This window comes from Bos grunniens, chromosome 5, assembly GCF_055505025.1.
Source record: "Bos grunniens cultivar Pamir isolate PY7600 chromosome 5, Bosgru_T2T1.0, whole genome shotgun sequence".
In the NCBI taxonomy this organism is placed as follows: Eukaryota; Metazoa; Chordata; class Mammalia; order Artiodactyla; family Bovidae; genus Bos; species Bos grunniens.
In genome coordinates this window covers 25,858,526-25,870,403 of record NC_141169.1, presented here as the reverse complement: position 1 = coordinate 25,870,403, position 11,878 = coordinate 25,858,526, and the positions used below count along the sequence as shown (strand labels likewise).

General features: G+C 36.6%; 1 protein-coding gene across 1 annotated transcript in view; it reads right to left on the bottom strand.

Moving 5' to 3' along the window:
- Positions 1 to 1,620: 1,620 nt before the first annotated feature.
- Positions 1,621 to 11,878, bottom strand: part of METAP2 (methionyl aminopeptidase 2) — a 30,745-nt gene continuing 20,487 nt past the window's right edge. The window contains exons 5-11 of the mRNA XM_086399163.1: positions 9,860 to 10,021; positions 8,962 to 9,143; positions 8,105 to 8,199; positions 7,764 to 7,860; positions 3,604 to 3,707; positions 2,983 to 3,098; positions 1,621 to 2,300 (exon numbers count right to left, since the gene is read on the bottom strand). Coding sequence (XP_086255289.1) covers positions 2,048 to 2,300; positions 2,983 to 3,098; positions 3,604 to 3,707; positions 7,764 to 7,860; positions 8,105 to 8,199; positions 8,962 to 9,143; positions 9,860 to 10,021 — 1,009 coding nt within the window. The 3' untranslated portion in view covers positions 1,621 to 2,047. The remainder of the gene's footprint in view (positions 2,301 to 2,982; positions 3,099 to 3,603; positions 3,708 to 7,763; positions 7,861 to 8,104; positions 8,200 to 8,961; positions 9,144 to 9,859; positions 10,022 to 11,878) is intronic.

The following is an 11,878-nucleotide window of genomic DNA, read 5'->3' as shown; positions in this document are numbered from 1 at the left end:
AGGCTGTTTGTGTGAAGTCAAGGAAAGGGGACTATGGGAACTCTGTACTTTATGCTCAGTTTTGCTAAGAACCTAAAACTGCTCTAAAAAAAAAAATTAAGGCTATTTAACAAAACTAAAACCAAGTCAAGATTTCTTACAGTATATCTCAATGTGGATTTCTACATTCTGTTAAATTTATCTAACAAAAAAACAACGTATTTTGGTTGTAAAATAATTTACTAAAGGCACTATTGTTAAACATCAAACTAATACTTTGTTACCAATAAGGTACATCATTGTAAACATGACAAAATGATTTTCAAGAGATACATCGCTACCAGGTAAACAATACAATTTTTTTTTTTTTTAAAGTAACAGCTTTCCTATTTACAAGATCATATCCCTTCCAGCCATTTCAGGGGCATGCAGTAAAGCCATTGCTCCCAACTTGGGAAGGGAGCTTGGAGCTTACAATTAGAGGGCCACTACTGCTAGAGATCTTGTTTGACTCAGTTCTAAAGTTCTTGGGTTTAGAAATAAAAATACTTTATACTTCCCACCAAAGCCCCAAAAGAGCTAGCTGGAGGGTCCAAGCCCTGTAACATGTCCAGGCGTGAATTGGTGAGCTCTGCCACTTGCCCATCATCACAGGAAATGGAAAAAAATTATTCAAAGGTAGCTATTGAACATTAGCACCATAACAAACATGGCTCATATAGCTAAAACCTAGGCTGTGTATCCCACAAGGTAACATTCATTTGTAGCTCAAATATGAAAGAGCAGCTTTTTAAATGTATAGTAAATGATTTAGTACAGAAGTCAGGTTTCTCCTATGAGAAAAACGTTAAACACAACACAAACTAAACAGCATCCCCAAGGCAATCTGTGCTACAGCATATACAAATTAAGGCTTTACCCTGGTACACAACAATTTTGAAATTATGTGGGAACATTCCCAACAAATCATTCACACAGAATTCAAGCAATCTGTTTAAGAACTGTGGGGTTCAGTTCAAATATTTGGCATCTTACATTCAACTTATGTACTTAGCTATGAGTGTCACTGTAACTTCACTTCCTGCAAGTGAAATACCACCCATGATGTTATGAATTCAAGCCAGTCCAGGGGCAGGGTGCTAGAAAATCTGGTTCATAATGAAAAAGCATAGTAACCGAAATAACTAGAATGAGATCTAAACATGGAAAGTACTGTTTTTCTTTGTGTGGTTTTAAGTGTGCCTTTGGCTTACTGAGTAAGCTAAATACATTTTTCAATAACTACTACCACTGGACAAAGGATCTAAATGTTGAGATGCTAGTAAATCAAGGTTTTAAGTTGGCACAATGTTCCTACTAAGTTATGTTTTAATTATATCTTTCTAATATCAAGGGGTTAAATGAAAGACAAGCATTAATACTGTCCTAAAAAAAGTAAAGGCAAAATATTCCTAGAGCTGTATATTAACTTATGAAAATTGTCCTCCCACTTTATGTATGTATAGTTCTTGTTTTAGCCACTCAGTCAGAATAAAACTTTCAGTGTGAGGGTCTACAATCCAGACAAAAGGCTCTACGTTTTCCTACATTATACTATGCTAAACTATTTCCTATACAGAATTACAACCACAGACATTGAAATATAGCTCTCAGATCTGAAAATGTCTTTATTTTTTAGAAAATGGATTCCAGGAAGGTTAAAAAGCAATACCAGAGGGTATATAGGCGCAGAACTGGATGTAGTAATTCAAAGCATTCAATTAAGAATATGGCAATATAAATATCTGAAAAGCATCTCTTAGGTGTTTGAAACAAAATGTATAAGTCATTCCTAACTATTTGGAGCTTTACAGACAGAAAATGGTTAACATTTCAAAGTCCTGGAAGCTTTTTCCTTGGTTAATGGCATTAAATGGTTTGCCTTTGATCAAATTCCTTCCTTTTTAAACATGGATAAAAGTATTACATAAGTCCACTGTTAAGACAACATGTTGCAAATTAAATCTGGTATAATGTATTCCAACAAAGCTTAGAAAATAAAAGGTGTTGCGGTGGCTTTGGACTAAGTTTAATAGTCATCTCCTCGGCTGACAACTTCTTTACATGTTGGACGCAAAAGTATGGTGTGTTCAAACTGTGCTGTATATGATCCTTTAATGTCACATAATGGTGGATATGGGTCTACAATGCCCAAGTCACACAGATTCTTCAGAGCCATCAAGTATTTACTTTCTCCCAAACGATCCAGCCATCTGCGGCAGAAGGCAAGAGTGCCAAAGTTTTCATTGATGACATTTAACAAGTGTTTTGTTCTTGGAAGCCTAAGAGAAACGTGAAAGATTAATAGTTGGCTAATAAGTTACCAACTCATTTCCCCCATTAAGGAAAACTCAGAACTATGACTTTACTTAGTAATTAAAGTTCAAAAAACTCTCTCTGCTGCCTCTTTCAACTTCCAAAAACCAGACTGTAGAATACTCAATTACAGATGGCAGATGGAGAGGAGACCAGATGAAGGTTATCTTATATTTGTATGTCTATGTATGCAGTGTTAAATTTCAAGTACAAACTTATCAATAATATTAAGGTGGGAATTCCCCTTTTGGGGGGAATTTCAGCATCAAACTGAAAAAGATCTGATCATAAAGAAGATGCTTCAATCATATCCAAAAGTTTTTAAAAAGTAAATAAAAATACAAAGTTTACCAACGGCAAAAACAGTAACAAAAACCTAGGAATGCCAGCAAAATAATAATCTGTAATTATTACAATTATTGGAAACAAGATATGAAGAGAATACTTAGATCATTTCATCTCAGTTAACATTTCTAATAGGGCTTCTTTTTTTTTTTTGCTGAATTATAGAAATTGTTTACAGACTATTGTTAGGCTACAGAACTGTGCATTTATGAATGTACCACTGTGGATGTCCATCACACATTTTAAAATGCTGTTAACTGGGAAGAGAAACTCATCAATCTTATAAAACGAATAGCCTCTCACCTTATTGGCACATGTCCAACATCAAAATTTTTCATGTAATGTGAACATTCCATATCATCATGAACCACACCTTTTCCTGTGCTACCAAAGGTTTCAATGGCATATACTTCTCCTTCCTAAAAATATATGAGTAAAGGGAAACGAAGAAAAATTGAGAATGAATTAAAATTCCCATCTTAACTTCAGGCTGAGGTATTCCCCAGTTAGTGTAAGAAATCACACACCTGGCAGTCCTTATCTGCCTTTTCCTGATTTACCTCCTTAGCACTTTTGATCTCTGTGTTGTCTATTAGAACGTAGACTTTACATGAGCAGGAAATTTTGCTCACTACTATTATACATCTCAGTGCCTACTAAAGAGACTGGTACCAACAAGATGCTCAATAAATAATCAAGTATCGACTAAACCTCTGACATGCCTCACTTGCACAGCCAATTGAGCCCCAGTGTGACCAGACACAACCTGCACACTCACACAGCCCAATTCCTGTTGGGGTTAGTATCAGTGGCAAGTTAATTTTGCTCAACTACTATATACTCAACTACTACTAGCTTCATAGTTCAGAAGAAAAAGAAAAGTCAAAATGCTTGACAGAAGAATAGTGCTAATGGCATACGTACCTCCATTCTTGTTGCCTCTCCTCCTTTCACAATGGGCACTGTTTTCCCAGCATGTATTCTATATGGCCCAATTGAATGTCCATTTAGATTACGGATTGGTTTCACTGGCATAATAGAAAAAAAATGTATTCAGGGTTTCAAGGCACAAACAGATCTCTTGGCCTTTGGTACAGAGTTCAAGCATTTACTTAAAAATCAGGTTTGGTGCTACTAAATAACCCCACGTTAGTGGTCTGGTGGTTTAGTCGCTAAGTTGTGTCCAACTCTTGTGACCCCATGAACTGTAGCCTACCAGGCTCCTCTGTCCATGGGATTTCCCAAGCAAGAATACTGGGAGTGGGTTGCCATATCCTTCTCCAGGGCATCTTCCCAACCCAGGGATCAAACCTGGGTCTCCTGCGTTGCAGGTGGATTCTTTACCAGCTGAGCTACCAGAAAGCCCAACCCCACATTAAGATAGTTAAATACAAACTGGAAAACTAGAGGGTTATAAAGTTATTTATTGCAATGTTACAGATTAAAAACCAGGAGTAGGGAAAATAATGGAAAAAGAATAAATTATGTGATGAGGACATAATGGGGGTCTATCTATGGACCATCTACAATCCATCTAGGCATACAATACCATGTATATAAGCATTACAAACAAGAAAAATATGTATTATTATGGTTATGAACCAAAAGGTAATTTGAAAATGAGGATTGTGTCAAAACGACAGTATTAAGAAACCCTAAATTTTATTATTACATCAACATTTCAAGTGGTAAAAAAGAAAATCGACACAACCCGAAAGTCCTAGAATCAATGACAGAATAAACAAACTGTGAGTATCTTTACACAGTGGAACACTTATTCAACAATAAAAATGAAAAGCTAGGGATATACTGACCTGAGATACAACCAAATGAACAAAAGGCACAATTATATAGATATGGTGCAATCCTATAGATATACACGTACACATAACAATTCAAAATTAAGCATAATATACTAAATGTTTAGGGATGCATAATTAGGTAAAGATAAAAGGAAATGCAAATCTTTAGACAATGGCTTATTTGAAGAAGTCTTATGTAACCAAGAAGGGGTATATAAAGCCGGGGGGCTTCTGTAACGGCAATATTCTATTTCTCAAGGGGTGAGGTAACATAACTTTTACAATTGTTTAATTCAAGTTTTTAAATTGTGTGTATTTTCAGTTTTTGTTATATTCCACAATAGAAACTTTAAAAAAAAATCGAGTTCTACAGTATTAGAATTTTCTACAGAATCCAGTGTGAGTTACCTTTCTTCTAGGGCAGAACTAGGTAGCAAGAGTTTGTTATTTTTCCCCCAAATCTTTAGCAATGATAAGCATATTACAAATTTAGGGGTGGTGCAGAAAAATAAGACTCTCAGTTGGCTTTTTAAAAAAGTCTTCCTTATAAAAATGACAAGCTAAATGTGCTTTAAAATTCAGCAAGCATTACTATTCCCCAAGACCAAACAAACTGACCCCCTAGACCAACCAAAAACATATTTAAAAACATTTCTTAGCTATCCCAACCTAACACATATAACCAAGTTACATAGAAGAAGCAGGGCTCAAGGTATACAGGCTGTGGACAGTGGCAGGCTGATTCTGGAATCAACAGCTATCACGGTTATTTTCTAATTCTATAGTTTCCACTCCCTTGATGGCCTAGCCTGGTTCTGTTACGTGGTTTAGGGAAATTGCTTCTTAAAGTTCAGCCTGTAGTTCATTTCTTCATGTTCTAAATGTCATGATCTGTCTATACTCTTTCTGCTTAAATTAGTAAAAATGAATTCTGCTACCCTCAACTAAGAACCAGAGAAGGCAGTGGTAACCCACTCCAGTACTCTTGCCTGGAAAATCCCATGGATGGAGGAGCCTGGTAGGCTATGGTCCACGGGGTCGCTAAGAGTCAGAAAAGACTGAGCAACTTCACTTTCACTTTTCACTTTCATGCACTGGAGAAGGAAATGGCAACCCACTCCAGTGTTCTTGCCTGGAGAGTTCCAGTGATGGGGGAGCCTGGTGGGCTGCCATCTATGGGGTTGCACAGAGTCGGAGACAACTGAAGCAACTTAGCAGCAGCAGCAGCTAAGAACCCTGATCAATACAATAACTGACAAAAGAGAAAAAAAAAGCAGATGCTGAAAGAATAGAACCTAAAATGCTGCACCGGCTTAGTGGAAGAGGTAAGAATGTAGATATTAAAGATTTCAACATTTCACCCTAGAAACTGTTATGTGGTGACTAAACCTTAAGTCAAACTGTCACCTACTGTGCCTTGAAAGGCAGACCACATTCCAACCAAGGTTGTAGAATAAGGAGAAAATGGAAGGGAAAGATAATCTGAGAGAAACTTAAGTATTATTTGTTGCGGGACCAATCCCAAAACTGGGGGTGGGAAACAACAACTATTTTTTAAATACTAATAAATTCCAGGCATGTCGTAAGATTAACATTTCTCAAAAACAAAACAAAAAACATGGTATCATGAATACTATTACAGTCAAAGTTATAGATGTTATCTAAAGATGGTACTGATGAGCCTAACTGCAGAGCAGCAATGGAGACACAGACACAGAGAACACTTACGGACACAGCTGCAGGGGGGAGGAAGGAGAGGGTGAGATGGATGAAGAGAGTAACATGGAAACATATATTACCATATGTAAAACAGACAGCCAGTGGGAATTTGCTGTATGAGTCAGGGAACTCAAACCAGGGCTAGATAACAACCTAGAAGGGTAGGGTGAAGGGGGTAGGAGGGATGTTCAAGTAGGAGCGGAAATGGGTAAACCTATGGCTGATTCATGTTGATGTTTGGTAGAAACCAACACAATACTGTAAAGCAATTAATCCCTCAATTAAAAATAAATACATTAAAAAAATTTTTTAACCAAAAAATAAAAAGAAGTTATCTAAGCTCAAAGATAGACTTGCCTAACTCCAAAGCAAGTTTTCTTCATTAGCTCTTAACACCTCCCATCCATGTGTGAGAAGCCTTAAGAATTTTTCATGTGGGACCTCCCTGGTGGTGCAGTGGGTAAGAATCCTCCTGCCAATGCAAGGGACATGGGTTCTATCTCTGGGCCAGGAAGATTCCACATGCCATGGAGCAGTTAAGCCCGAGAGTCACAAATACTGAAGCCTGCACGCCTAGAGCCCGTGCTGCATAACAAGAGAAGCCACCACAATGAGAAGCCAGTATACCGCAATAAAGCTTGCAGGCAGCAACGAAAACTCACTGCAACCAAAAAAAAACAAGTAAAAATTAATAAAAATTAAAAAAAAAGTTTTTTAAAGAATTTGTTATTTGTACAGATGTTCATAGGTTTAAGGATCTGCAAGAGAGCAACAAGGACAGGCACCATCAAGCCTTACAGGAAAGAAACACTGGGCGGTTGGGAGAGACACCCCAGTCCAAAAGTATCAGCAGGGGAATGCAAAGGACACTGAATGATATGAGTTTCCTGAGGGGCAAGGAGCATGAGAGTCTCCATGCTTCCTCAGACTACAAGGAAGAGTAGCGATTTGGTTAAAGGAAATGTAGGAAATATTCCACAGGGAAGTTCTTAAGAGACACAGAGAGCAATGAGCATAGATTAGGAAGGAGAATGGTGGCTGGAAAGTGGTTGGATAGACCCTGGGAAGTGGAGAAAGGCTAGACTGACAACACCAGAATGCACAATGACTCTGGGATTGTGTAGATTGGCAATGGCTGTGAAAGACTAGACAGCAAAGGGAATAAACATTAAAGGAAGGGATTAACACAAGGAATTAATTGGTCTCTAAATTTTGAATTCAACATAAAAATAGAGGGGAGGAGTCATCAATGGAAACGGCCTCTTACTTCTGCCTGAGCCTTGTAACTAGTCACAGAAAATCTAGCCTACATCTGGTCACCCTGGGATAAATCCTCCCATGTCTTAACAGCAACCAGAGTAGACTAACAGTTCCCAGCAACTAGCTACCACAGAACTCCTACCACGAACAGGCCATTTCCCTTGTTTCCCCTCTTTATATTCTCAATTTCCAAGAGAGAAAGATACAGCAGCTGACCCAAAGAAAGCACTCAACACCATCTTGCAAAATTATTTCTGCCAAATTAAGACATTTCAAAATAAGATGCATTTTTAGATAACATACCTTGATATGTCTTCCCATCTATTTCAACTTCATAGGATTCCATAACTTCTTGGATAGCCTCACCAACATCACAGAGACGAACATCAATTCCGGCACACTAAGAATAGAATCACATATACTCTGTTACTCAAGGTAGAGAATTTTACAGGAACTTTCTAATATCTTAAAATAAGGGACAATCAGAAATAACTTCACCTATAAAAGCCTTCCATACACTGTACTACAATAACTCACTTAAAACCCTAGGGGTGGTACACCAGCCTTACATAACCCGAAGTCCTTAAACAGGCTATAAAGTGCTCAAAATATATTAAATGAGATGGTGCTTACAGTTCACATACCTTTATTCCAGTGTTAGTGGCATCTTTGACAGCTTTTAATAATGTATCATATTTGGGATTAAAAGTGACAGTAAAAGCACAATCGATAATCCTACCTGAAAGAGAAAATTTGTGTTTAATTATCAGTCATATTACCTACTTTATAGCATCTACATTATTAATTAACCTTGCTAATTAACAGAAAAACAAAATGATGGGCTCTAATGAAAGCAGAACTTCAAGTCCCTAGACAGCATTCATAATCAATGTTTCAAAATGACAAAATTAATTCCAGGGTTACTTCAAGAAAGCACCAATTCAGTACTCACCAGGCAGTTATACAAAAATAAAAACAAATCAAACTGAGAAAGCCTGGAGAACTAAGTAGCACAAGTGGGCAGAGAAAATGTACAGGTCCATAGAACACTAACCACCAATCCAGCTTCTCCAGCTTAGGAAGACCTCAAGTGTTTAAATCTAAGCTTTGCTTTCTCACCTGTTAAGTGAAAGTAAAAGGTACTTACCTAACAAGGGTGTGTAGGAAAGAATTGAGAAAAACTAACAATTATGTACAAAGGTTGGTAAACTCAAAGGTTCTGAGTAAATGTTTACTGTTATTATATGAATAAAAAAGTTTGAAAGACCTGAATGAAGATGTAAGATTCTATTTTTCAATCCTTGCTATAATAGGTAACAAACCTAAATTACCCAACAGTTTTCACTGAATTCCATTCAGTAGTATGCTTTGACATAAATCTCAAAATCTGCCTCAACGTATTAATAATAACTCTACTGAAAAGTGAGACATCAAAAAGGGAAAATGTTCAAAGAGTTCAATATCTACAGCCCTACCCAAGGAATTATTTCTAAGAACTCACCACTTATATGTGTTCCAAAGTCTATCTTACAGATGTCATCATACTGTAATACTGTTGTGTCACCAGCATTGGGAGTATAATGGGCAGCACAGTTATTCAGAGAACACCCAGTAGGAAATGCCAGGCCTGCGTTTAATCCATTCTCTTTTATTAACTTTCGTGAACAGTCTTCCAACTTCTCACTAAAAAAAGAGAAAGGAACTTCTTTACTTTTACATTCTTACCCTTGATGTACCTTACAGCTCATCAAGTTCAGAAAGCTGACTGAAACTCTTACTTTCTGGGAGTGATCTGAGCACCTTCTGGATGCAACTAAGTAACAGTTCTCCAACTAAATAACTACTATGAAAACAGTTCATCTCTAAAAAAATACAGAGAATTTAATCCACTAGAAAAACATGATCCACTTTCAACTTAATTTATCAGGAAATACGACTCCTGACTTAGACTAAAGGCTGATTACATTTTTCTCAATGTTGCAAGTTTTAAAAATTCTTAGATCAGAGAATTAAGTTGCCCTACAGCTAATTATTTCTCAAGGGGAAAACTGGAGAAATAATCACTTTCTTCATTGCATTATAAAGGTTTTGTGTCCCAGGATTTTAATTTACCATCACTTGTTGGCTAGCAAAATAACAGGTTTTCAAACAGAAAATAAGAGCCAGGAATGTGTGCACTTGTACATATGAGAACACGAGTACAGAACAGGGTGGATGAGACGCAAACACCCTCTACGGTTTCCTCAGTACATCAGCACTATAAGGATTACACAAGGTATTTCTAGAACCTTCACTTTAAGATCTTTGGCAAGGCAGTAATGAAAGACAAACATAAACCTGAAGAGTTAGAGCTAAAAAAACTTTTTTATCACATTCTTACAAAAACATATTCCTTTTACCAGATTTCTATCATTGTCATCCCAGGCTTGATCCAGCTCATAACATATTTTCTAACTTGTCGATGTGCTTCTGCAGCTTCTCGAAAATCATTCCAAATCTCTTCACTAGCTTGATCTAATGCTTTCTTTTCTTCACTTGTAGTTCTCCAAGCAGCTGTTCGCCTTTATAGTATGCATAGTATAGCATTAGTTATTTAAGAAACAGCAAAATAAGCATAATAGCTGAGCGATAAAATACACTAAGATATTCCAGGCAAAAAATTACATACTCAGATTTTTATTAAAAGTCAGCAAAGTTTTTGAAATACAAGTACCCACACAGTTACAACCAAGCCAAATCAAGTTAAACCTTCTGTAAGACTCTTAGAAAAAAAGTCATTCTTTCACTCCAGGTATTATGAATTTTAAAGGTGAACCAAATATTAGCATTTAACTTCACCAACAGGGCATGCACTAAACCCAAAGACTTGACTTGGCAATCTGCATATACCTTCCTCAAAACATAAATTATATGCTTTTGTAGGATTTTTCTAACTTTATACATACATAAAACATCTTCCTCGAAGGAGATGGCTCATATTCTAAAACTGCTAGGGTAACTGATTTTTATATTCAGTATTTGGGAATGAAGAGATCTACTGACTCCCTTTTTAAGTAGTACATTTCAAAAACAGTAACTTTTCAAATAAAAGTCTTTTGTTTTTATAGTTTTCACAGATTCTTAACCAATACTGAATACAGAATTCACAAGTCAGTGATCACTGAAGTAAACATTATACTTAGTATAAGAGTGATGCCTTCAAGACATAATTTTTATTTGCCTCAAAGTTAGTGGTCAGCAAACTACAGCCTGCAGGCAAATCCAGCCTGGCACCTATTTTGTAAATAAAACCGTTCTGTGACACAGCTATGCCCATTTATTTACATATCATCCATAGCTACTTTCATGCTCAACAGCAATGAATTAATACTCAAGACCTAAAATATTTTCAATCTGAGTCTCTGTAAGAGCTTACCCAACTGCTTTAAACTGCCGCCCGCTAAAATAGTGACTCAAAATGCTTTGAGTTTTTTTATGTGTCAACATCAAGTTCACTATGATTACTTCCTATTGCAGCAGCAGCTACCTGTGCCAACATCTACTACCTCTGATTTGCTACACAGGCCCAAAGGAGCTGTCCTATGTGAAACCTGGAGTATTTAAGAATCACCGAGGCTTCTTTAGCTGTTTACTGTTTGGAAATACATTTTGGATCTATGTACTGATATTTTCAGAAAACTGAAATATTACAGTACCACCAGTTTAAGGTCAGTTTTAAACCCATTACATACTTAATCAGTCTAGCCTTTTCTCTCCCACAAGTCCAAATCTCTTCCCTGAAAACCAGGAACCCAAATGTTCTAAGAATAAATCATTCTTAGGCACAAGAGTACTGGCTTTATTTTCAGATAATTCTGGCACATACAGCTACAGCCATACCTGGCAGCAAAGGCTGAAGCATCTTTTGCTTCAAAAGCCAAAGATTTTAAGGAAAGCAAAAGTATGAGCTACTATTTACTCTACAGTGGTAAGACAAAAGGCTACATCCACAGGGAACTGATGGATATCATGTATTCAGGGCAATGAAAACAGAATTGGTCATTATGAATTCCCAATTTCTTCTCAATCCAACTGTTAAGATTCTTCAAAGTGATTTCTTACAGGTCAAAACATAAGTTTAATTAAATTTCAAAAGATATTTGACATTTTACAATTAGAACATGATACAATAAGATCCCCAATATGGAAGTCAACAGATCTCGAGACTATCTTACACTTCTGAAAGGCTGCATGGCTGACTCTTGAAGCAGTGGATTCTTCACAAGATTATGTAATGTTCTGCATTGTTAGTAAAGAACTATTGATCAAAAACTGAATTTAAATAAACTATTTTGCTAAGTCTTGAGTTCAAGATGAAAGTCATTAGAGATATCAGAGAACCTACTGTCAGGGTCTATAATTTTAATTCAAGGTTCAAG